The 24,916-nt window shown below is 44.8% G+C and overlaps 1 protein-coding gene across 1 annotated transcript; it reads left to right on the forward strand.

The window, feature by feature from the left end:
- On the forward strand, positions 1 to 24,761 carry CABLES2 (Cdk5 and Abl enzyme substrate 2). The gene is made up of 9 exons (XM_076352005.1): positions 1 to 512; positions 14,911 to 15,003; positions 15,739 to 15,816; positions 17,318 to 17,426; positions 18,057 to 18,222; positions 18,995 to 19,098; positions 19,491 to 19,597; positions 20,925 to 21,129; positions 21,611 to 24,761. The coding sequence occupies exons 1-9, from the start codon at positions 1 to 3 to the stop codon at positions 21,749 to 21,751; spliced, it is 1,515 nt and encodes a 504-aa protein (XP_076208120.1). The 3' UTR covers positions 21,752 to 24,761.
- The last annotated feature ends 155 nt before the right edge of the window (positions 24,762 to 24,916 follow it).

The raw sequence follows: 24,916 nt of genomic DNA on the forward strand, positions 1-24,916 counted from the left end.
ATGGCCGCGGCTACGGCGTGCGGCTCCCCGCCTCCCCGCCCGCCCCGCGAGCAGCCGCCGCCGCGGAAGCGGGGCGACTCCCGGCGGCGGCAGGCCGCCCTTTTCTTCCTCAACAACATCTCCCTGGACGGCCGACCGCCCTGCCCGCCCGCCGAGAAACCGCCGCCGCCGCCCGCCGGCCCGGGCGAGGGGGAGGAGGCGGCGGCGGAGCCGGCCGGAGCCCCCCCGCGCCTGCTGTCCTCGCCGCCCGCCGGCCCGCCGCCTCCCGCCCTGCTGCTGCCCGGCGCCCTCCCCCTCGCCGCTACGGCCGGAGCCAAGGGGGAGGCGGACCCCCCCCGCGGGGGCATCTTCCTGCCGCAGCTGCTGCTGGGCGGCCCGCTCTGCCCGCCGCCCCCGGCGCCGCCCGCCCTGCCGGGGATGCTGGCGCCCTCCAAGCCGGGCGCCCCGGGGCTGCTGAGCCCCACGCAGAGCGCGGCGGGCGGCGGCTTCGCGCTGGAGGCGCAGCGGCAGAGGTGAGTGAGGGGACGGGGGACGCCGGGCCAGCCCGCACACCACACACCCCCGCCGGCGGCGGGGCCGCCCTGACCCCGCGGGGCGTGGGAAGCGGCGGGACCCCCCGGGGCCCTGGGAAGAGCCGGACTTTCCCAGAGCCTTCGGTCGGCCGGCGACCCCGGGGGGTGGGAGAGCGGAGCATGGGAAACGGCCGCCTCCGGGGAGAGCGGCCGTGGGAGGCGGCGCCGGCCCCGCTGTCGCCTCGCCCCGGGAGGGAGCGCCTGCCCCGGGGCAGCCCCGCCGGAGGTGTCCCGGGGGCTGGGGAGGGCATTCAGCCTCGCAGGCAGCCGGAGAGCGCTGCCCGCTCTGCCCTGCCCTGGCCGCTGCCTCTGGAAGCGCTGGGTGTTCGGCTCAGCCCTGGGGATGTACGGCTGCCTGTGCGGAGGATGCCCCAGCTTGCGGGATTGTCTGGTGAGGGGGATTTGCAGAGTATTTCACTCGCTGAGTCTCTGGCTGCAGTTCTGCGGTATCCTGAACCCTGCCTGCTGCTTTTCCCTAGCCCAGTTTTTGCATTTTTCTGTTGCCAGATGAAGCCGACAGAGTCATTGCTGGGTAGGACTCTTCCTCCGTGCAACGGCCACACTGCTGATGTAGTGCCTTCTCCTAAGCTCTGCTGCTTGTCTATGCAGTAACTCTGTATATTAATAAATGCTTGTGTGCTGGGAACTTTGAGTCAGCCTCAGGGGAGGATGTTCTGGCCTTCGGTGCAGGATTACCATTGCATTTCTAAGGGACTTCTATCAGCCTGAAAGTGTTGGTTTTCTAGTCAGGGCTCTTGCTCAGATCTTGGGGATTTAAGTTCTGAAGGAACTCTTTTTCAGGCCATTTCTTGCATAAACAGCATTGTAAAGTGAGCTGGCCCTCTGAGCCCGCAGATAGGCAAAGCAGTATCAAAGGCTTTAAGTCTCCATGGTCTTTATAGTGGCTTCCAGAGCTTTGTTAGTGAGCTGAAATAGAGATGTTGTCTGTGCTTTAAAGCCGGGGAGCTTTGCTAATGCAGTTGATGGGTGTTCCCTTTCAGTGTACATCTCACAATGGAGGTGTCCTCTTGATCCCCAGGAAACGGCTGCTTGGAGGTTTGAGTGAATGTAAAGAAACGTAGCTGTTTGTGAGGTGTGGGGGTCCTCTTGTGTGCTGTCCCTCCTGATTTTTTCCCTTCTTGACCTGTCATTTACCACTCATTGCTTTCCTCCTTGTAGTGGAAGGGACCCTTCTTTCCTCACTTCTTGGAGAAATTGAAGCTGGGCCTGCTAGATGGATGTCCTGTATGCACAGGTTGCAGTGTTGTATTCAGTTTGTTGTGGAGGGAAGCCTGAAGTAAGGGTGTTGCTGTGGCATAGCTCCTTCCTAGCACTCCTGGTCCGCAAAAGCCGGCGCACTAGGTGCTGTGCTATTCATTTTCGTTGCTTTAATATTGTAGGTAAAGCTCTTGAGGGCAAGTTTTGCAACAGGAGCTTTACAAGCACAGTTACCTCAGTGGGTGTGACATTTGGTGTGCCTGTGCGTACTGAGTTCTGGACCGCTGGAGTTCATGTAAATGGTTCAATCCTTCAATCCTTCCCATGCCAAGTCAAGAGGACGCTAAGAAAACACTCTAATACGTATTCCTGGGATCTTCTCATTTGATGTCCTTCCTGCCTCTTTCCTTGGCATCTGATTTTAGATGATGTTATGTTCCACTGTTGTAATTCTAATCGATCCACCTGAAAACAATGATAAATCAGAAATAAACGGTAGAGAGATGTGCGAGGAGGGTACTTGGAAGAATGAAAGGGCTTCTGTGTGAGTAATGACAAAACAGGCCATGATTTTTCAGCTTGGAAGGGATGGCTGAAAGGGTATATTGTATTGCATTAATCATTTTGTATACTACTTATGAGGGTGATTTGGAGTGAGAATTCATCTATTTTTTTGTCTTTAAAGAAGAAAAGAGTTGAGTGGAGAACATCCGCTGAAACTATCAGGCCGAAGATCCACATCTTTACATGGAGATACACACATCTGCTGACAGGACAGTTTTACGCTGCCTGTGGCGATGTGTTAGACCCAACATATCTACTCCCAGTCATGTTGGGCACAGGAGGGGTTGAAATGGACCATCCCTCTGTAATAATAATTTCACCTGCGACTTGCAGGGTGAGGGACTTGGAGCACTATTTTTTCGCTGGACGGTTCCATGGTTTGCTCTGTGGCAGAGCATCCCTTCATCCCTGCAGAACAGCAGCGTCTTCTCTTGTTGCAAATACACGAGGAGTGATTCAGGGACTTTCTTTCGTGCAGGACAGTGGTGGTTATGCTGCTTCCCCTTCTGTGTGTGGCATGCTGTTTGCAAAATAAGATTCAGAAATCAACAAACAATCACAAAATGGGTTTCCTTTTACTGGGACTCGGGAATCTGGGTATTGTTTTGCTGTGCAGTAATGTTGCTACTCTAGATAGGTTAACTGTGTGCATCATGCAAATATACAGGCATATGAAGTCATCAGAGGGAAGGGAGAGGTGGAATCTGCGCTGTGACTCTGGACATCTAATCTTTGGTGCCCACTTAAGGCAGCTGCTCTCCTCAGAGTCCTTTTTTAGTCACTGTCAAGAGCTGCTTTGAATTGCCCTCAGTGGAGCCTCCCTTAAATGCACCAGGAGCACAGGCTGAAGGGTCTCCAGATTCACTCTGTCCATGTTCGGTGACCGGTGCCACTGCAGTCCTGTGCCGTTCCCGGGGATTTCATCGTGCTGGGGCTTGCCCTGATCTGTGGAGATCACTTTATCTACAACTGGCAGTTTCATTGCGTAGAGTTTTATTACAAAACTTGATCTTGTTTGACTTGATTGAGAAGTTGCAAGAAGCTGATGAGACCAGCTGGTGTAGCTCAGGGCAGGTTGTGACGGCACCTCTGCTAGAGCTGGTGGTTATTTATTAGCAACAGGCAGGATCTTCAGTACAGCCCAAGGAATAAGTGATCTGCTCAGCTGATGTAACATGGAGTTTCTTCGAGTTGCTCAGTAACTGTCAGGTCCTTTAGGATGGAAACTTCAGTGGAGCACGCTCCCTCGGAGGCACCGTTCAGTCTGGATGCTTGGTTTCATTGTGCTGCTGGTTGAGCATTAGAAACTTAATGACTTTAACTTTCCATTTGTGTTTTCCTAAGGAATCTTCTGTTTACAGGATCTTATAACACAGCATTGTAATTTACCAGCTTGCTTAATCTGCTTGCCATCCCTCCTCCCTTCTCCTTTTCCATCTTGCTCTGTTCTTTTGTTCTTTCAAAGAACAAGCCTCACAAAAAGCAGCGGAGGGAGGCAGCAAACAGCGAACAAATTGGCATTCACACATTTTTAATGAATTTCTGCAGCTGGGTCTGAAACTGGCAGAGCTTTCTGGGGAAACACAGATAACAGAGGGCCCTGAAAATAGCCAGGTTATGAAAGCATGAACAACAGCCCTGAATCAATGCTTGTTGTGCTTCTGAGGTTTCAGTATAGTGACATGTAAAGCGGCTGGCTTTGCCATATATTCGCTGCATTTTGCTGGGCCTAAGAATAAACATGGAAACTAAATTATTTGCAACTCATGCTTTCATGTCCTTGGTGTTCAGTGGTCGGGGAGCTGAACTGAATGTTCATGGTTGCTGATAAATCAGAAATGACTGAACTTATTTAGGTCATTTTAAGGGCGGGAGTTTAAACAATAGTTGATAACAGCAGCACTTTGGACCAACTCTGCTTTTAAGTGTTAACTGGATGCTGGATTGCTGACATAGGTGTGATCAAATTAGTTCCTTGGGTGGAATGGCAGAAATGCTTGGTCAGGCTTTTATGCTTATGATGGTTAATGTGTTGTTCTATCCTACTGTCAGCTTAGCTGCTGTTTTCACTTCGAGAAATATAAATACTAAAAAAATAACCCAACCCGCTGCTGATAGATTTTGTTGAGATGGATGAAATACAATGTTTAAAAGTCTTAGTTTTAATTTCTAAGCCTTATTTGGAATAACCTGAGCTCACATGGTGCTTTTCAGGAAGCAGCAAGATATGTCAGAGTCTGCGAGCTTTGACCTTTTCAGGCATGAACAGTAGACTGGGACATGCTGCTCGGGGCTGAAAATGGACATATTCTAAACCTGAACTTTATTTAAAAGTCAGCTGAAATGTTAAGGCTGCAGTCTCCTCCTCGGCAAGCACAGTTTGCTTCAACAACTTCCATATTTGCAGCTGCAGGTGAATTGCATGTGTCCAATATTAAATGTTTTTAATTTATAGCTGCCTGTGATATTTGTTATCTGCCATTCCCTGCCAGGTATATTAACCAGAATCAGAAATACTAAGTTGTATGCCTAGCAGGAAACTTGGAGATCAGAAGATCCCCATCCTTCTATCCTGCGTACCTCTGCAAATGGGTCTGGGTCAAACAATCCTAGACACTTAACACCAGGTTATTCAGCCTCTTCGTTTAAAAGAGTCTAGGGGCTTTTAAAGTAACTTTGGTCTCCACAGAAGGAGTCTGTACAGAATTAACTGTACTTGCAGTTGATTTCACCTGCAGGCGGATTATGTAGCTTTTCAAAGCAATTGTGGAGGAGCCCCAGTAGCCGGGTTTCGGGATGCTGCAGGGAAGGGAAACGACATTTCCACCTTTCCTTTTCCCTTGCTGCCAGCTCGTGGTTCCACTCTGCAGGAGGCAGTGAGGGTGGTCAGCATCATGTTGTCTTGCTTCTTCAAGTCAATGAGTCATCAGCCGAGAGGAAAAACGCTGCCAAAGGAAATGGGAAAAGCTGAATAGCTTAACTTTGGGGAGGAGTTGGTGGGGCCCCATTTCAGACCTCCAGTAAGCAAGTCCTGTAGGAGTGTTATGGCCAGAGCTTCCTTACCCTGGTGCTCCTCTGCTGTGGACTTGAATGTACTGCCAAAACCTTATGTAGCAGCACAGCGTTTGTGGCTGTTTTCTAATGTTTTACTTGCAAGATTTACTTTACAAGCTTCCTTCGAGTCAGGAAAAATAATACAAGCTTTATTGGACCATTATTTTCAAATGTAACTCTTGACTCTGAAGTCTGCAGGATCTTGATGTACTGCCTTAAAATGTTGTTTCTTTGATTCACAGTCTAAAATAGTTATCTCCTTTCTCCTCCTTGCTTTCCTCCCCCCAGATCTCAGCTGGTGAACAAGTGCCTCCTTTTGAGTCTGAGCACTCCGAGCTTCCAAAGCTCGTGTTGAGCAGCAGCTGTATGCTGAGTGCTCTGGGTGTCGGTGAGAAGGACATGTTTAGGTTGTCAGGGCTCCTTACCATAACTTTGCATAGCCCCAAAGTCCTTCTTGATAATTGCAGAGACGTGGGCTGCCCAAACTTGCATTTGCTTTGCCGACCAACCGGACAGCTATCTCGCCTAGCTGTGGGTGAAGCTGCTTCATTGGGGCTGTTGTGTGCTCTTGGCACCATGACCGAACCAGTTCAGAAGAGTTACTAGTGGTGGTTCTCAGTTTTTTGCAATTTACTATGAGCTGTGGGATGAGGCAGGGAAGGAAGGATATTTGCTTTCAGTTTTAGAGAGCAGTTCTGAGCTACAGATGAGCTCTTCTGCTCTGCGTTTGGGTATGGTTGGTTTGGGTTGGGGGGGGGAAGGTGGAGGGAGGGGAAGTAACTCTCACAAAACTCTCTATTAAATATTTTTTATTTCCTACAGTATGTGTGTTATAGTAAATCTTGAAGACTTAACTTCAGCTGTCCTGTGTTCTTCCTTTTTCCATCTGTCAACCAGTTAAAGCTGCAAGGCTGTCAGGCTGAGCGAACTTGAAGATGCTTTTGAGCCTTCTTTTGAAGATTGTTGTGAAGTCTTCTGGTTCTGGTTTGAGTTTAAAAATGCATAATCTGATGTGCACACAAGCATAATGAAATGTGGATTGTTTAGTGAGCACAAGGTATTGTTGATAAAGCAGGTGACTGCAGATGGAGGGTGCTCAGCTAAAGCCACTCTGTCACGCTAGCTCTTCAAATGCAGAGCTTTAAACTTCTAACCTTTGGTTTATAGCTGTTGTACATATAATTTACTATAAATTATTATAGTCTAACCTCTGAAAAAGTTGTTAAATGAAGAACCTTTAACTGGTCTTGTAAGTGCAAGTGAAGCAAAAGTGTTTCACGAGATAGCCCTCTGATTCGTGAGTTGTATCGAGTCTTTAAAACTAAAAGCTTGCTGCCAGCTGACCCCACTGCCTGAGGCCGTGATCCCGGCAGCCCTTCCCCTGGGAGCTCTGAGCACCCTGACTCTGTGCAGCCACCTTCTCCAGGGAGCACTCCTCTTGTGCCAGCTCTCGCTCAGCGTGGTGGTACCCGAGCTCAGCGTAGCCTGCAGACCTGCCTCAGAGCTGGGTAGCCATTTCGTTTGCTAGCCAGCCACAGCACAGGCTGAACTGCTGCCAGTCAAAGCTCCTTGCTCTACAGCATGGACAGACTTGCACTTGCTCTGTTGTGGTTGCTGCAATTTAAGCATAAAATTTTGCCCTGGTGAGGCTACAACCTCTTGATTGGGGGTTGGAGGGAATGACAGACATTGCAGTGACAAGAACCAAGTGCCCATAAAAACACTGGGAGACCTCTCTAAATTTTCTTTGACTGGGTTTCCTCCAGTCACCTGTTTTGAATTTTCTTCTCCTTCCCAGTTAAAAGCTTCCCTCTTTTTTTCTTTTCTTTTTTTTTTTAACTTGGGAGTTTTATTGTGCTGAAGGCTTTTATTTTAACAAGACACATGATGAAATGACAGCATCATGTCTCAGGGAAGTGCATGAATATTTCTCACATAATGCCCACAGTGTTACCAAGACACACTTCGCATTTCACTTGCCTGTTTTGGTCAGCGGTTCAATGCTTAATGAGCAGAGCGCAAAGCACAGAGGGAAGCAGGTTGGTGAGCTAGGAACGCCTCCAGAGACTGGTGGAAATTTGGAGAAGTACAGTTACTGGTTGTGTCCTGGCCAGCACATGCAGTTTGCGTTGTGAGAAGCAGCAGGGATTTCAGGAGTGGGCTTTAGAAGTGGGCTCTGGGCACGGCAAACCTTGCATCTGGCTTGGTGGTTCTGTTGCAACAGATGGCTTTCATAATACTTACTGGAAGGCATGATTTTATCCTTGGATTGTCCAAACACTCTTAGCACCAAAACAATGTGATTTATGAAACACAATGAATACAAAGCATTAGGTCTTAATCATATGTGGTTGTGAATCAGCAGTGAAGTAGCAGCTGCTGTGAAGAGTATCTAATTTCTTTCCTTGTTAGTATTTAAAACTCTCCAGGCTTAGTGAGCTTCCCACTTACTCTGCCTCCACCATCATTCAAATTATACTTCATTTTTGTTCCTTCTTGCCTGTCCCATAGGCTGCATGACACATTCTTTGCCTTGCATGTGGCTTTACTGGTGTTTTGAGGAGTGCAAGATTTTCTCTTGGCTGTTTGGGACCAGCAGGAAAGCCCCTGGTGCCCCTTCAGTTTTGCAAACAAACCTTGAATAAGAACACAAAGGTGAAGGAATTGGGCCTCCCCCCTCATCCTGAGGTCTCGCAGAGGGACCCACTCTGAAGCATAAAAGTACTTTCCATGCTCACGTGGCTAATTTGGGTTTACTCTTTAAAATGAAGATTACAGGAGGAATAACTTAAACTAGCCCTGCTGTGAGACTTGTGTTTATTCTCTAGCAGTCTGATACTTAAATGAATGTCAGAACAAGGTCCTGGGACAGTGGCCTGCAACCCAAACTGCACGTTTGTGGTGCCATAAAACAGTGAGTAGCTGACTTTGTAAAGAGGAGCACTTAGCTGTATGCTTACTGTCGGTTACGCAGGGTGTCTTCTCTGCCGCTGCCTCTCATTGAACATCAGAGCTGATGTTCATCTGTCCATAAAAATGGCTTGCTCCGTGCTGGGCACTTCATGGTGTAGATTCTTCATTAAAGTAATTTATTTCGCCAAATATGTGGTTTTGAAAGTGATTCAGTATAAATGTGGTCTCTGACTTCTTTTGGCTTTAATTACTGAGAACTTGTTGCTACTGGTGAGCTGTACTCAATCTGCTTTTGAGCAGGAAACAGCAGCTTAATGTAAGCACAGAGGGTGGTAAGGCACGGAGCACTGGTACGAGAATGGGGATGCTCACACCCGCACACTCTGAAATGCAAGCCTGAAAACAGTAAATGTCTCCTGGGCTGCGTAAGTAATGGCAGTTGTGAAAAATTACGCTTAAAAACTGGAACTGTCTTAATCCCTTGATGCCAGTATTTTACCTAGTCAAACGGAAGCACAGTTCATATCAGGTTGTTGGCTCGCCCGTAAGGAAGGAAAATGATACAGCTTAATCTTTAGAATATATCTTGGCAAAACAAATCTGACAGGTATGTCTTCCTATTGTAAACAGGATTTGGGATCTGGATTCTTGTGCAAATTACCTTTGACAGTTGTTACTAAGCTAGTGCTTCCAAAAAACAATAAATGATTTTTGTCCTTGTTATATTAATAACTCAGTCCCTTGACAGCTGTGGTTATAAGGCCTGTAAAGGACCTTACAAAGGGACATCCATATTAAAATAAAACCTTTTCAAGTGAGAAATAGGAAACCAAATTCTGTTAGGCCCTAATTTTACACAGTAATTAAAAATCCTTGACCTTCCCCATTCCACCCATCTATTAGCAGTACGTATGGCTAAAGAGCAACAGAGAGTATAAGCCTTGCTGCTAATTTTAGCCCAGTGCCTGGGGGGTGTGTGCCTGCATGGGCACATAGTGCGGCATCCTTCCCCCAGCAGAAGGGTAATGGATGTGACTCCATCTGAAACAGATCTGCCCCACCGGTCCCTTTGGCTGGAGGAGGTCTCAAATCATGTTACTGTCTGGCTTTTGCAGCATCTTTGAATGCTTGTGTCGCGGGGCTTGGCGATCCTGGAAGTGATGAGGGTAAGAAGTCACAGCAGAAGACGGAACTGAAGGGGCTGCGTTGGTGAAAATAGCTGAATGCCGACTGAACTCTGGCTGTGTGGTTGGCTCAGAGTGCAAACCTGTCCGTGTGAGAGGTGGGGGTTAATTGGGATGGGAGGAGAATCCCCGTAAGATTTGTAGAAACTTCTGACGTAACCCTTCAGGAAGGAGCGAGACGAGCCAGTCCATTCACCTGCTGTAGCAGAACTGCAGGAACCAGAAGCGTAAAACAGAGAAAAGCTTCAAAGTGGCCAAATGGCAGCTGCACGCAGTGGCTTAAGTAAGATCATTGGCCACTGCAATTTAAAGACCGATATTAGAAGTTAAAATGAGGTTCATGAGGGCTGTCGCAGAGCCTGGGAGTGCTGAGCAGGGACACGGGGCCCGAAGGGCTGCCCCACTGTCCCTTAGAGGACACAGTGGCCCAGGAGCAGGTGTGGAAGAGGCTTGCCTGTGCCTGAAGCCACGTCTGATAGCACAGGGTTAGTATCTCTTGCATTCAACTATAATATCTGCTAAAGAATGGTCAACTCGGACACTTCCAACCACAGCAACATCCTGAAACTTTACCCTTGTCCTCTTGGGTGTCTGCAGGTAGCCCAGCCCGTGAGTGGGAAGGGGAAGATACTCTTGGCAAGCCATCGGAAAGGTCACTGTTCGTTTATCTGGAGCTGTGACTTAACCAGCTTTTTCCTTTCAATTTGTAAGATGGGACACATAGGGATTACCGGTGCTATACATAGATTGTTCTTAGCTGTCCTGTTCTGCTGGGAACACTTAAGAGCTGTGTCAGCTTCGGGGCTGGGGATCCTGCATGCAGCTTGTCCATTGTTGCTCGCCCTCTGCGGGGAGTTTCTCTGCCAGCACTTGGTGGGGCACTGGCAGGACCAGAAGAGGACAACTCGGAAGCTGGAACCACTCAGAAGTTGGGTTTCCTCAGTGGGAAATCCATCAGAAAGGATAAATGTGTGGGCTGGCTATTGCTTCCCAGGGTGGGAGTCAAAATGCAACATAATTTGTTGTTTTTTTTATCTGAACACAAGATTTTTTTTGTGGGCTTTTTTTAAGTGCATGTTGAGCTCATCAGGGATTCGGCAGCGGTGTTGGATTGTGTGCATCTGTGTGTGCACATGGAGATAAGAAGCCAAGGCGTAATCCAGAATTCCTCTGCTTGATAGCCCCTTATCTTTGAGCATGTGCTGCGTGTGTTTTCTCTTGGTGGGTCCCCTCGGAGGCACTGGCTGTGTAAACACAGTTGCTGTTTTTAATGTTCTGGGAGGGTCCTGCTTTATTGGCTCCTGAAATAGTAGGGGTGAAGCACCCAAAAGTGAGCTCCTGGCCAAGGACGTACAAACAAGCAAACCCTCTATGGCTTGTCAAGGAAATAGCTGGTACTGGCAAACAGGCATGTTTGAAGTTTCTTTAGGATACTCTTGAAATTACAGGCTGCTCCACAGAACTCATTAACATTTTAATATTGGATACTTCGATTTCTAATTGTCAGGTAGCATGTCAGTAAGGGTGTGCGTAAGGTAACTTGCAACGCATGTGTAGATGTTGGTATTCTGTTTTAGTATTCAGGTTGCATTTGGCAACATTCTGTGTAAGCTACTTAAAATCCTTTGAGTTCCAGTGGATCAGACCACAAGCAAGAAGTGTTATCCTAGTGAAGCTGCTTAGCACAGGATATGTGACTCAATGGTTTTTTTTTTCATCGAAGCTAGCAGCCGCTGAAGTGATCCTGTGCTGCCTATTGTTGAAGTGTGGATTGGCTGCATGAGAAGAGCACTCAAACTAAAAGAAATACGTGTGTGTGTGTGTATAAAAATAAGTGCAGACTACTCAAAGTGTTAAATTTTGCAGCATACTCCAAGTACTGCACTACCTAATTACCACATCAGTGGCACTGAGGAGTCTAGCAAGTCTCTCTCGGACCGCAGTGAGGGAGCTGTGTTGCTGTAAAACGTTGGCTTGAGCATACAAACTGTTTCAGGTACTCTAACTGGATTAGTGAGACCTCTTTACGTACACCCTGTTTTGAGATTTGAGGGAGAGTGTCTTGCTTAGCATCTGGGATTCTTCCAAGGTGACAGCTTCACTTGAGGACAAAATATTATTTACAAGCGTAGCTAAAAATGAAGTTTCCTGTTGGCGGAGTGGGGATGAGTCATTGTGGTTTTGAGTCAAGGGGCAGGATCTTCCCTTCACTGCAGCAGGTTTTTACTTCCAGATATGCTCTTACAGAGCAGCGGGTTCAGGTGTTTGTCACTCTTATCCCTGTTGCTGAGAAAACGAGGCGGTGTTCAGAAGGTGTAACGCTCCGGCTGGGTCTCCGCCATGGTGGTGAGCACACCCTCGTTGACCCTGACGGCAGCTGCACCTACAGCACTGTGGAGTTACCGGTGAGGGTCTAGCCGTGGCTCTCCCAATCCGTCCAGTTACTTACACCAGCATCCTTTTACAGAACCACGTGCTTTTTTTGTACTAGTGCTTATTGTCATTGGCGTTAGCTGCGTTTGCCCTTTGCTCACCACACATGGTGTCTTTGTCTGCATCCAGCCAGGTCTACCCCGGGAGGGGAGGAAGACTGGGGACGTTACCAACTGCATTCATGCCAGGAGGTTTGAGATTGGTCTCTGCATTTCATGAAGGGTTCTTTTATTGCAGGATAGATGCCAAAGTAGACTGGAGAACCGTGTGTATGTGAATGCGTTAAACTTTCCTGTGCAGTGCTCACTGAAAAGCAAAAAAAAAAAAAAAAAAATTTTAAAAATGAAGTGCTGGTGAAGAGCATTGAAGCTGTACCATGAATGTTCTTCAGTAGCACCCTTAATAGCTGTTGATTTGTAGGAGGCAGTCTCCAGCAATACTGAAGGTGTTAGTCCTGTGGGAGGATTTACCTCTCTTGTGTTTACAGAAAGGGATGCTAATTTTTCATCCTCCTACCTGTTTGAGTTGTGGTCTTTTTTTTCTTTTAAGAATGCCTGAGCAGTGCTGCTGAGAATCTGAAAACAATTTCCTTCTAGGGGAAAAAATAAAGCTTTATATGGGGGTATAAATTATTACAAATTCACTGGAAAAGGGCACTAATTATATTTCATTAAGGAGACTGTAAGCAGACTTTGGCATTCATTCTCTTTATGTACTTGAAGACACAGAAGAAAACGGTAAATTGTTTCTCTTGAACTTGTGGTGAAGAATGAGGAATACTCAGACTGAAGTGTCATTTTGCAAAACCTTTAGATAATTGTTGGTGTGTACAACTACAGGAATAACTTTAGAGACCTTATTGCAGAGGCTTGCCTGCAAATCAGCAGTTTTAAGTAACGTTTATGTCAGTGTATAAGGAAGAATACCAGAACACCATGTTTTCTAAAGTGCTGTTTTTCGTGTTCCTGGTATAGATCGAAGCAAGAGGGGCAAATGCTCCAGTCACTGGTAATCTGCTTGTTGTGGAAATCCGTAATTTTATATCGAGTCCTGTGCGTCGGTGACGCTGCCTGTAACAGCGATGTACCATGTGGAGTGAAACTGCCACGTCTCGCTGGCACGGTTTTTGGCAGGCAGCTCTGGCAGTAGCTCCAAGTAGCTCAGAAGAGAAGAAATAACTTGCAAGAAGGGGGAAAAGAGGTGAAAGCACCTGTCTTGTTACTCAAACAATTTGCATTTCTAGACACCGTTCTTAAGAAAAAGCAGCCATATTTTGTTTGTGTCCAGAACTCTGATGTATTTATTCTGTAGCAACAAAATAGTGTGGTTTGGTTTCTTACCCGGCTCAGGCTGGAGAGGACGAAAGGCAAAGTCTGGGACTAGCAGCTTGTCAGGCTGTTTGAAAATCCTGAAGTGCTGGGCTTCAAGACCAGACTTAAATCCCAAGTAGCTTTTTCTGATCTTTAACTTGAATCAACTGGAGCAGTAAATGGCTTTGCTGTGTAAAAAATTTTCTGTAGCTTTTAGCAATAATAAATCCCATTTTTCTTGACCTCTTTCCCCCCCACCCCAAGGTGCCATGCTTTTTGCTTTGGTGTTGGATGTTAACTTCCAGGCATGAGAGCCTGGCCTTGGTCTGTCTGAGCAGTTTGGCCGCTCATGGGTGCCAGAGCTCTGATGCAGCTTAAAGTTTGAATTTTTTCCAAAAGTAGATCTTGTCAAACTGGAGTCGTGCCGCTTTTGTCTGGTGTGCTGCTTCTACGGTAACTTCCATGGTGGTGTTGTCCATTAGTTGAGTTACTGTGTCACTTTGGAAGAAAACCTTGGACTTGAATGCATGTAGCGTGTGCTAAAAATGCAGCACAACGTATGCTTAAACAAAAGCAGAAAATATGGAATCTGATAGTTGTAGTGTCAGTGGTTTGCTGGTGGCAGTTGTATCTGAGTGTATAGTTCCTATGGCAATTGCAGTCATAACTTCACAATTCATTTGTAAATCTCTACCAACAAAGAATGTCTTGACTTTGACAACAGTAATGTATCTTACTTTGGCGAGGTCTATTTTTTTGCTTAAATGTAATATCCTATTACTGTTCCACTAACTCACATGATTCCTACTATTATTGTCCTTGCATCTTCCATTCTGGGATTTCAGATGGGTACCGAATACTCTTTGCTTCCCCTAATAGCCCTCTCTATTGTTTTCCGGAGAGATCTGTCAATTTTATTGAGCTACCATCATAGACTCTCAGTCTGCCAACTCCTGCAGCTGGAGATGACTGTGTTCTGAATCGAGAATACATGCAGATATTTGGTCATTATACAGATATACCTGTATCTGTCCATAGATTGATATAAAATTACTTACTCCCTTGCCTTGATGAGGGGGGGGCTTTTCGCAATATTTCTTGTAAGATTTTAAATTATTATTTGGAAGCTTTTTCGGTGTTTAACTTACAGGTAGGTGTTCTTATGTATTGAAGATACAAATGCTCTTGTAAATGAAGCTGGTATAAATATGTACTTCAAGGGTCCTGGAGGGGGAGACAAGTTCTTGGCCTTTTTAGGAACTTGAAACTCTTAATTAAGCACTCTTCCAACAAAAAAAAATCCAAAAAACCCTGCCACTTGTCCTAAGAGCTCATAGATCTGTTGCAGTTCATAAACTCAGAGGCCATGAACTAATATTGTTCACTCTTCGTGGTGTTGTACATTTTACAGAAGGCGTTTTATCTCCCAGCGCTGCTCTCTAGACTTTTTAGAAGACATAGTGGAATATGCCAGTGTACGAAGGTACTTTTTTCAAAAGCAGCATTAATCTCAACTCGTTGCATGCAGTCCTCTCCTCCCTCCACCCTCTTCCACGCCAATATCTGAGGTCCTGCATGCTAGTGCTGCCATCTGATCATAAAACTGGCATGATTCTTTTTCAGAGCACTTAACAGGTGGTGTTGTTTTTTTTATAATTGCAGAACCAGGCATATATCTGGGTCTCCAAGACACAAAAGTTTGAAGAAGATGCACTTCATCAAGAACATGAGGCAATATGACACCAAGAACAGCAGGTAACTTCTGGAGATCAAGGTGCCTCCTGTTCCCAGGTGAAATAGGATGTGCTCAGCAGTAGACTCTAGTTCAATGCAATTGGCCATTTAATGTCAATGCGAATAAGGTGATGTCCTTGGGGTCTTGTTAATTTTATACACACTTCTATTAAAGGCAGTAGGTGCTCATATCTGCTACATCTGCAGCAATATTCTGATGGTTCTGCCATCCTGCTTTGAGGAGGTTAAATCATTCTCTTCTAACACCCTTATCTCCAGCACACAGAGAGATTGGAGCTGAGGAGGATGTAAGGAGAATGGCTTGGTTTAGCCGAATTCTTGGCTCATAGTTGCCAGGCAGAAGAGAAAGGGGGTGCTGCGTTCATATTTGTTATTAATAGAGGTGTGAGACTTCATCTAAATGTAAAATATTATCTACATCTTTTCACACGGTTTATGTAAAAATTACATAAATATAGATATATATTTAAAGACAAGTATCTGCTTTGAGGAGCTCCCAAGGTGATGGCAGGTACTGAACACTGGGGTTTGATACAGAACTTGGCTCTAAGGACCTACAGGGTCAGAATGAAACCTCTGCTTTTGTGCTGCTTTCTGAAAATATAAAATCCATAGCAGTATCTGTGTAACTTACAGAGCAATTTAAGAGGAGTTCTGTGTTCATGTTCCATAAAAAGCTGCTTTGTAACTTCCGAATCTTAATTCTTATCCTGACCTCTTCCCATCCACTTACAGGATAGTGTTAATCTGTGCTAAACGAACACTGTGTGTGGCTTTTTCTATCCTACCTTATGGGGAGAGTTTACGGATCAGGTGAGTCATCTTTAACTGCTTTGTGAAATGTCTGGTCTATTGTTTGCAAAAGATCTTTTTAAATGAGTATGGTTGGTGTAGGTCTCCTGTTTTGAAGCAGGTGAACTTACTTAACTTACCGTTTATGTGTAAGGACTAGACCTTGCTATCAGAGCAGTAAAATCAGACATTGCCACAGTGTCAAAGTGTTCATTCAAACTCCAAGAGAAAAATAGTGGAAAAGGTAGACTTTTCTTCATGTGTTTATTCACATTTTAAAGCACTCCAGTCCTGTGAAATCCCTGAAACCAACTTTGAAGAGATGATGTGATTTGTTGCTGTGTAGGATTTCCTATGCTCCTAAAGTGGTCAGAAATCAACTGTCTGTAGTGCAACAAACAATTGTGTCGGCAAAAAAGCATACAGAGCATCAGGGAAAGATGCTGCCACCTTTACTGGAAACCTTCAAGGTTTTATAGTGAAGTTACGTCTAAATAAGTTTAAGATGCTCTTCTGTTTTTCAGCTCTAAGCCCTGAATGTCACTATTTGCAGTCTAAGAAAAACAGGAACAGTTTAGACTGATTGAAACTGCTTTTAGTGTTTGTACTACATTTTTGTATAGAGCTGTCAATATGATCACTTATGAGAAGCCAGACCTGCTAACTGGATTTCCCTGTAGCTTTGCTCAGTCCCTTGTGAAGTCTAAGTTGATTCTGTGAAGGTCTGTCATCTACAAGTATACCATAGAAAATACTAATTTTATTCTAATCCACTTCTGGCAAAACAATTGTGTTGTCACTTGTGTCCTGTACATAACTTATGGACAAAGGAAACGGATGTTTAGTGGTGGGAATTGTATTGTATGCAAATACACTTGCCATAAAAATAGTTGATGGGAAAATATTCTCCCACTGCATAGAAAAGCAAGGTCACTGGAGCTATTTTAGAGCAGTTCTGAGCACTGTGTCGTTCTGCTTGTTTGTAAGCTGGCAATGCAGTTCTTTAACTGAAAGCTGCTTTTTCGCATTGGAATATAGGTGACAAAGCTGCATGCTGCGTTGCTGAAGCAGAGTTCTGCTAGCAGCCTTAATTCTTAATTTGAGTTTATGTGCGCAGCGGTTGGCAAATTGCAATTGAAAGGCAAGTTTCTAATCCTGGAAAACTAGTAATATAAATCATGTTTACTGTTAAGTGTTTGAGCATTAGTGTGTTAACGAATGGTAGGGTCTTATGCAGAAAGACCATATTTAAAAAAGTTTACATTTGCTAGGTATATTGTTACAGATTTGAGTTAAAATGATATGAAATCTGATTCTTCAGTTAATGAACATCTCTACATTTTGAAAAGAGTACTTAAAAATGAATGCTTTCTTGGAGATGGGATTGAGGGATTGCACTGCTCTCATAGAACTCTGACCTGGTGGTGTTGGCTGTAGCTAGTGGATGGACCTCATGTTTACCATAGAGGAAGCTGGACTTATGCTGCATTTTCCAGTAGTGCATTTTCTTATCTGCATTTAGTGATCTAAAAATGGAAGGACAGAAGCAACGACATCCTTCTGGGGGAGTTTCAGTCTCCACTGAGATGGTGCTTGGACTGGAAGGAGTAGAGCTGGGTGCTGATGGCAAGGTAAAGAATTTTTTTCTTTTTTTTTCATCTGTTGATCTGTAATGCCAATGACCAAACCACTGACTGGAGCCCGGGACAGCGGGTGGGTAAGCTGGCTGCTTTCACCCTGGGACCATTTCATGCTGGGGCAAATCACTTTATGGATGGCAAAGCACTGCATAAATTGAGAGCAGTGGAAGTTTGTTTTGATCCTTGAGGTTTAAAATGTTTGGCTTGTGATAAAGCTGCTTCTGAGGAGGCTGTTGAAGCCCGTGATCGGTTCTGCCTCCATTTCTGGAGAATTTATTTGGCTCTGGTATCTCAGGCAACATGTGAGTGACGCTTTGATAGAAATATGGGCAAAATTTATACCTCTCTAGTTAAATTTATATGCTGCCAGAATTTTACTGATGTGATTCTCCCCTTTTCTTTGCCACCCCACCAAATCTTCTACAGCGCTTCCATACTGAAGTCGTGGAAGCAAGGCGTTCCTCATCCAACTTTTCCCTTTCCTCCTGTCCCACAGTTTCAAGGTCCCCACTCCCAAGTAAAACTCCAGGGGACTCTCTGAGCTGGAAAATCCTAGATGTCTGGAAATAAGCTTTTCCATAAATTTTCCCCTATAACTACTACAACTTTCTCTTCTTTAAGGTTGTGTCCTATGCAAAATTCTTGTATCCGACCAATGCCCTAGTTGTTCGCAAAGCCGACAGCCATAGTGCTGTTCCCTCATGTCGAGCTAGTGCTTCACGGAGTCTTCCTGGATCAAGATATAAACCTGTGACAGCAAAGATGATACCAGCAGGAGCAGACATCGGTAAGGACAGCTGTCAGCTTTGTCACCCCTTGTGCACACAGCAGAAGAACATAAAAGGAATATATTTGTCTGAAATAATTGCAAATGGTGAAGTGCATTATTAGGAAGGATGTGCTGCAGCTGGAAGGAGACTGTTTTCAGCACAGCCTAGCAAAGAAGGCTTGTTAATGAAGTATAAACGATGAGCCTTAAGACTGAGACTTGCACACATTCCTTATGTCCTCTGTATATCTGGGCTAGTTCTGTTTATGCAATTCAAGGAGCGCAAAGCCGCTTCCTTGGAAATGTTTCTTGTTGAGTAATATAAAACTTCACATCTGGTGTACATGGGTACAGGTGGTCCTCCTTGCCTTCTAGCACAGTAACAATGCATAAGCCAAAGAGTTTGTGACAAGAATCCCTTCTCTTGTGTAAAAGAACAAACCTGACAGCTCTGCTGTCTGCTAGGTAAGAGTATAGGCAAAAGAGTTCAGTCTTGTGCAGTTGTTTTCTGTGCATATTTGTGGATGACAAACTGTTAGTTTGCACTAAGTCTAAAATGGTGTGTCAGGCACATGCTGGAGAGAGAGCTTGTGTGGGTTTTTTAATAATTCTAATATCTGACTGACATTCATGGAATGGAAACAGGTGACTGTAGCTGCAGTTTGCCTGTACTATGGGGTCTGCCAACAATTTTAATGTTTGCTGGTAGAAAACTTTTTTAAAGAGGAAACAGGAAATTTAAAACTCTGTATCTTGTGACCCAGTGTTGTGCTTTCCTCATTCCACTCAGGCAGTGAAGCTGGGGAAGCTGCAGAGTATGATCCAAATCTTCTGGATGATCCTCAATGGCCCTGTGGAAAACATAAACGTGTTCTCATCTTTGCCTCTTACATGGTGAGTGACTGGCACACCTGAACAGAGAAGTGAGTGAGTGCCTGGAAGATCCTCCTATAAAGAGCTTCCTCTAGGAGGAGAAAGTTGTGGCTTTCTGCGAATTGATTAGGAAAAATACAAATAGTTGGGTTTGTACGCTCAGCTTGTTGAGGACCAACCTGACATGTATCTCCATGTTGTCATTTGCTTCTTGTAACCATTTGCTTACTAGTTTTTTAAGATTTTGCCTGTGGTTGAGATTCAACATGGTCTATTGCTTAGGGCACTATAGAAATGTTAAATTGTGAATAATAAAACCCAAGTTTGTCTTTGCATTAGTGTCTTTGGAAGATGAGTTTGGCTGTCAGTACTGTTCACAAGAGAAATGATAAATTTTGCTTCCTGTGTTTCAGACTACAGTCATAGAATACGTGAAACCCTCGGACCTTAAAAAGGATATGAATGAAACCTTTAGGGAGAAGTTTCCTCATATCAAGTTGACGCTGAGCAAAATTAGGAGGTAAGAAACAAGCGTTGAATAATGAGAACATCTTCTATGCTGTACAAGGCTGCTTTTATCTTCCACTTGTATGGAGCAAATACTAGATCTATTAATAGTATATATGATTGAACACTAATCTTTTGTTGCCAGTTGAGCTGACTGTAGGATGACAGCCCTGTACAGGAATGTTTAGGATGCTGGGAAAGGGTAACAGTTACTTGTCATAGTTCAGCCTAAAAGGGTTTTGTTTCACCAACTGTGGTGTACTAACACTCATAGCCAGTTAACAGTGAAGCAGCATTAGCCTTGAAACAAATACCTGTAACCTGATTGTTTGGCTGTAGTGCAATCCCACTCTAACTGGATTGTCTTTCTGGACCCTCTGGCTATTTTTGCCTTTCGATTACCAGACTCACTGATGATCATGGACTCCAACAAGATTCTAGGATAAAGAGTGTTAGGTCTGGGGAGTCTCGTTAAAGAGCATCTCATGAAGGCAGGACTATGCCACACAGAATTCCTCATCTTCCAGGAAATGCACCTGGCTGCTCGTTGGTGAGATGCACTGTTGCACCCTCCGAGAGCTGTAATCTTGCTGGTATTACACGGTAATTAATGCAGTTGGGGCCTTCTGAAATAGCTGGCTTAAACATGATTCTGCTGAATCACCAGAGCTATGTGTAACTCTCGACTGAGTGGAAGGCTTGCTCAGTCAGAGTGTGTTCTGCCAGCATCCTGCATACTCCTCTTTGTAGCTGTTTTGAGTAGTGTGCTTGCACAGGTATCTTCTTGCAGGTGTAGCATGGATGGCAGCCATGAGAGGCAGCATCCACCGTAAAGTCTGCCTGTATGCTGAAGTGAAGGGCCAGCCATTGTGGGAAGTGTGTAAACCAGTCTGCCTTCCCCCACAGACTTGATTCTTCCGCGAGGTGTGTAGTAGGCAGGTCCCTACGCAGCAACTGCTGTGATCCACACGGCTTTGATGTGGTGTTCTGTAGGTCAGGGTGGTTCAGTCTTATGATATGAATCACCAACCAGTTCGGGAGTCCAGAGGGACCCATACAGCAATAGCCTGTGTGTCAGTGGGACAGCTAAGCCCCTGGTGTTTATGGGCAGATGTGGAACTGATCTTCCATGGTAGATGTCGTCAGCCACGGTAAATCAGTTTGTGTATCAGCTCCAGCTTGCTGCCAGCTGGGCTTCTTCAGTCTAGGATAATACTCGCCATGGTTTTCCAAATAGGAGTCTTGCCCGTATGTTCTTCTGAGTTCTCATGCTGCAGTGTTTCTAGAGCATTTCATAAAAGCTGCCGTGTTTGAGAGGGTGCCTTTTTTCCTATTCCCAGTTTAAAGAGAGAGATGCGGAACCTGAGTGAAGAGTGCAGTCTGGAGCCGGTTACTGTCTCCATGGCTTATGTTTACTTTGAGAAGCTTGTCCTCCAAGGCAAACTCAACAAACAGAACCGCAAACTGTGTGCTGGTGCTTGTGTTCTGCTTGCAGCCAAGATCAGCAGTGATCTCAGGAAACATGAAGTTAAACACCTTATAGACGTAAGTACTATGAGACTTGTTTCAGGTGTTGTCAAAACCTTCTCTCTAGCTCATAGAACAAGACACAGATTAAAGCCAAGACTTTCAGCAGCGCATGCTTGCATTGAAGACCAGCTCTTTCAGTCAGTCTTATGCCTCATTAGGGCTCTTCCTTGATGTTTTGGGGGGGGGTTTAATTCTTTAAAACTACCTGACTGGTGCAGTCTAATGTCCTACTGATCCTACAGTGAGGTTATTTTTGCACTTACTGTTTCTCAGGTAAACATATGTAACTGTTGTGTGGGTGTCACAGCTGAGCTGATAAGCTGGTTTACTTGTCTGATCCCTGGCAACACTTCTTTGATTCTGTAGGTAGAGCTCTGGCCAATGCATCACTGACTCCTGTTTTATGCTGACTTAATATAACAGTGCGTTGGTATCTTGTGGATTAACTGATTCTTTCTCCCCCTCTCTTTTTTTTTTTTCCCAATTATTGTCATAGAAACTAGAAGAGCGATTCAGATTCAACAGAAGAGATCTCATTGGTTTTGAATTCACCGTCCTTGTAGCTTTGGAACTGGCTCTCTATCTTCCCGAAAACCAAGTTTTACCTCATTACAGACGGCTCACACAACAGTCTTAACCAAAGCTACGTTCCAGCTGACATCCCGTGGTGCTGGGGATCGCATCACTGAACGCTGCTGGTGAAGTTGCCACTGGTCTTTCTGTGCCGCTGTGTGCATCCTGCCATGGCTGCAGCTAGTTTTGAAGTCTGCAGTGCGTTATTAAACTGTTGAGGTGTGCATTATGGACACGTATGCCAAGCCTGGGGGATGGTACGAGAAGAGTTACTGAACTTTATTTTCTTTTGGACATTTAAAGCACAAATATTCACCAGTCAGCTGTCATGGCTGCTTATTATTCCTTATTTATCTTTTCGGTTTTACTAAAACTGTTCTTCCCTGTGAAGAATACTATGGTATTGTTTCTTTTTTTTTTTAGCCTTTATTTTATTCCTTGAAACTAAAGGAAGCATCACTTCCATTCCAGTGCACCATAAAGTTCAGATGTTTCTAAGAATCTTCTTGCATTTTTACATTAATGAAATGCATACTTTATTTTTTTAAAGATGTGCCTAAAACTGGCTGGTCTGGTACCAGTGCTTTTTAAGTTAGTTATGTTATTTAGTGGGGAATCCTGAATTTGTATAGCCATTTATTCTTTACCTGCATTGGCCTTGCATATAAGGAAAACAAATCCAGTATATCTGCACTAATAATACACAGGGCATCTATTCTCTACTATACTATAGATCTATAAGTAGCAAGATTGAAATTACTCCATTCCAATTTAGTTCACTATTAATACCTTAAAAATATACAGTTTATTTAAAAAGGAAAGATCGTTTGAAAAATCTGTCATGAAATATCATGTGTTGAACAAAGTAGCTGCAGCAAAGCGATTGCCATCCTAATTCACTCTTCAGTGGAAGATGAGCACTTGACTAAGAGCAATTTGCTGTCAAAGGTATCACTTATGATTTTTGTGTTCCATAGCCTGAAATAAGCACCTTTTTAGTATGACTGTATTATATATGGTCTTGCGTGTTCTGAGCAAGTACTTAAGTCAGTAGAGCTACTGCTGCCAAACCAAGCCAATGAAACAAAGCATGCTCAATATTTAAAAGCTACTTTTTTTACTCCGTTCTTCCAAGCGTTGCATCACTGTGATGGTCCTCATAAAACTGGCATTTGTTGCACATCCGAACAGCCGCTTAACGGCTGGTGGCCGGCAGCGCTCTGATGCTTACGCAGAGGTTAAATAACTTCTCTGACCATTGGCTATTCCTTCATTTATTTTTAAAATGTCCAGGTTGGGAATGAACTCTGATTATATGTGGAACCTTCCGTGATATTGGCTCTTGGGTTTATTTTCTGAAGCAATATTATGATACAAGTAGCTGTGTCCACTTGCAAGGAACAAAACTGATGCTTGGCTATTATGACTGAGAAATTTGTAATTTAAGTTTGCCTCCTAAATGAAATACTAGACCTCGTCCTGAGGTAAGGGACCTGCTATCTAATGTGTAAAGTAATGTAAATTCCTGTTCCTTGTATTAAGTGTTGGTTGTAGGCAACAACAAAGCTGAGTCTTTGCTATTCAGCTGTGTTTCGTCTGAAGCTAATTTGGCTTCATTAGAATTGCAGCAGACTTTACTGGAGCCCCTTCCTCTTTAAGTAGGGCTTGAAATGTATTTTTCATATATAATAATTACAGTGACTATCAAATCTTTTGTAACTGTGTTCAACTGTATGTAGCTTCAAGTTATTTGTGTAAAATTTAATATGCTTGTGACTTCTCTCTAACACAGGACTTTCCAGTCTCCATAAGTGAGATGGTAGCTAATGTTAGACGATAAGCTTGCCAGTTACCTTCCAAAAGGTTTAAAAAATTGCCTACTAGTTAAACTTTCTACTGACTATAACTGTCCTTGCATGCAAGAAATAGTGATGTACTGAACATCTAGTGTATAACGAGCCTTCAAATTAGCAAACAGTGGTGAAGACAACTGAAGTGGTCCACCACTTCCTAAAGTCATTAGGGGAAAGAGGTAGAACTGAGCGAAAAGTTTCTCACACGGTATCTCCAGAAACAGCAGAACGCTTCGGTTAGTATGAATGAAGTCAGAAAATGTCCTTCTCTGGGAACTTCTTTCTGTTTAGCGTATAAAGAGTTTTCTGTAACAAAATTCACTTTCACTTTCCTTTCTCACCATCTAAGGAAGAAAAGGCACTTTGGTTCGCAGCACTTTGGGGTCTCTATTCAGTGGAAGTTTGTCTAGTTGCAGTGGGCATTTGGGCTGGCGTTACACTCCTAGAAGTTATGGTTTCACGTCATGAAGAGGCAAGCTTTTGTTTTCTCTTTTAGAAGAACAAATTAGGATAAAGGAGCATTAAATTACAGAATGGTGTCTAAAGGTTACTCTAAATGTTGGCTTGGGCACATGCAGTGTTCTTGAGCTCAAAAGCTGTTTGGAGCACAGGCCAGAAACGACGCGGTGGAGCAAACGCTGCGCCCGTGTCTCTGGTAGAGCGTGGCTTCGGGGCCGACGCCGTCCAGAGGCGTAGTCTGCAGCTTGTACATTGGTACCTCTGTTGCGGTATCTGTGCAGAAACAGTCCTTCTGCAGAGATACGGTACTGCGTGTGTGTGTGTGTGTGTATGCGTTGATTTTTCTATTTCTAGAGCGTAGCTTGCGGTCCTGTGTGGGAATATTTATCTTTTCACCTAAAAGCTGCCACCATGTGGCAAAGGACTATTACTACGTTACCAATTAATAAACTGAAAGTGGGACCCCAAAATAATACATGGATCTGCCGGCTTTACATTTTCGCAGCCCGGCTCCTCTCGCTTTGCGGAGAAGCGCTGGTTTATGCGGAGGGGCGGTCTGGCTCTGGGAACCGCGTAAAGATGCTGCTGGGTTGATTCAGCGCAGAGAGCTCTTTTGATAAGAGGCTGTACATTTTTATGTAAACAGTACTGTTATGTTTTTGTCTTACTCCATTATTTAAAAGTCTGAGTTGTAGCCTGTTCCATTCCCCCCCCCATGAACTTGTGAAATCAAGATGCTGTGAAATAAAAACTGTTTTGATACGTGTTTTGTAACTGCTCGTCTTGTTTCGCAATGGTCCTTCCCTTTCCCTCAGGGTTGCTCCCGGGGCGGTCGGGCCCCTCAGGCTCATGGCGCCATCACCCTCACTCAACGAAGGGCGGCCCCGGGGGGTGGGGGGTGGGCCCCCCCGCCCCAT

Source organism: Aptenodytes patagonicus, chromosome 14, assembly GCF_965638725.1.
Source record: "Aptenodytes patagonicus chromosome 14, bAptPat1.pri.cur, whole genome shotgun sequence".
Classification (NCBI taxonomy): Eukaryota; Metazoa; Chordata; class Aves; order Sphenisciformes; family Spheniscidae; genus Aptenodytes; species Aptenodytes patagonicus.

What these genes read in the sequence shown, in the direction of transcription:
- CABLES2 (XM_076352005.1), top strand. Translation starts at nt 1, where the DNA reads ATGGCCGCGGCTACGGCGTGCGGCTCCCCGCCTCCCCGCCCGCCCCGC. An exon ending in ACCAGCAGGAGCAGACATCG is followed by an intron (nt 18,223 to 18,994) that starts GTAAGGACAGCT and finishes CATTCCACTCAG; the next exon opens with GCAGTGAAGCTGGGGAAGCT. An exon ending in TCATCTTTGCCTCTTACATG is followed by an intron (nt 19,099 to 19,490) that starts GTGAGTGACTGG and finishes CCTGTGTTTCAG; the next exon opens with ACTACAGTCATAGAATACGT.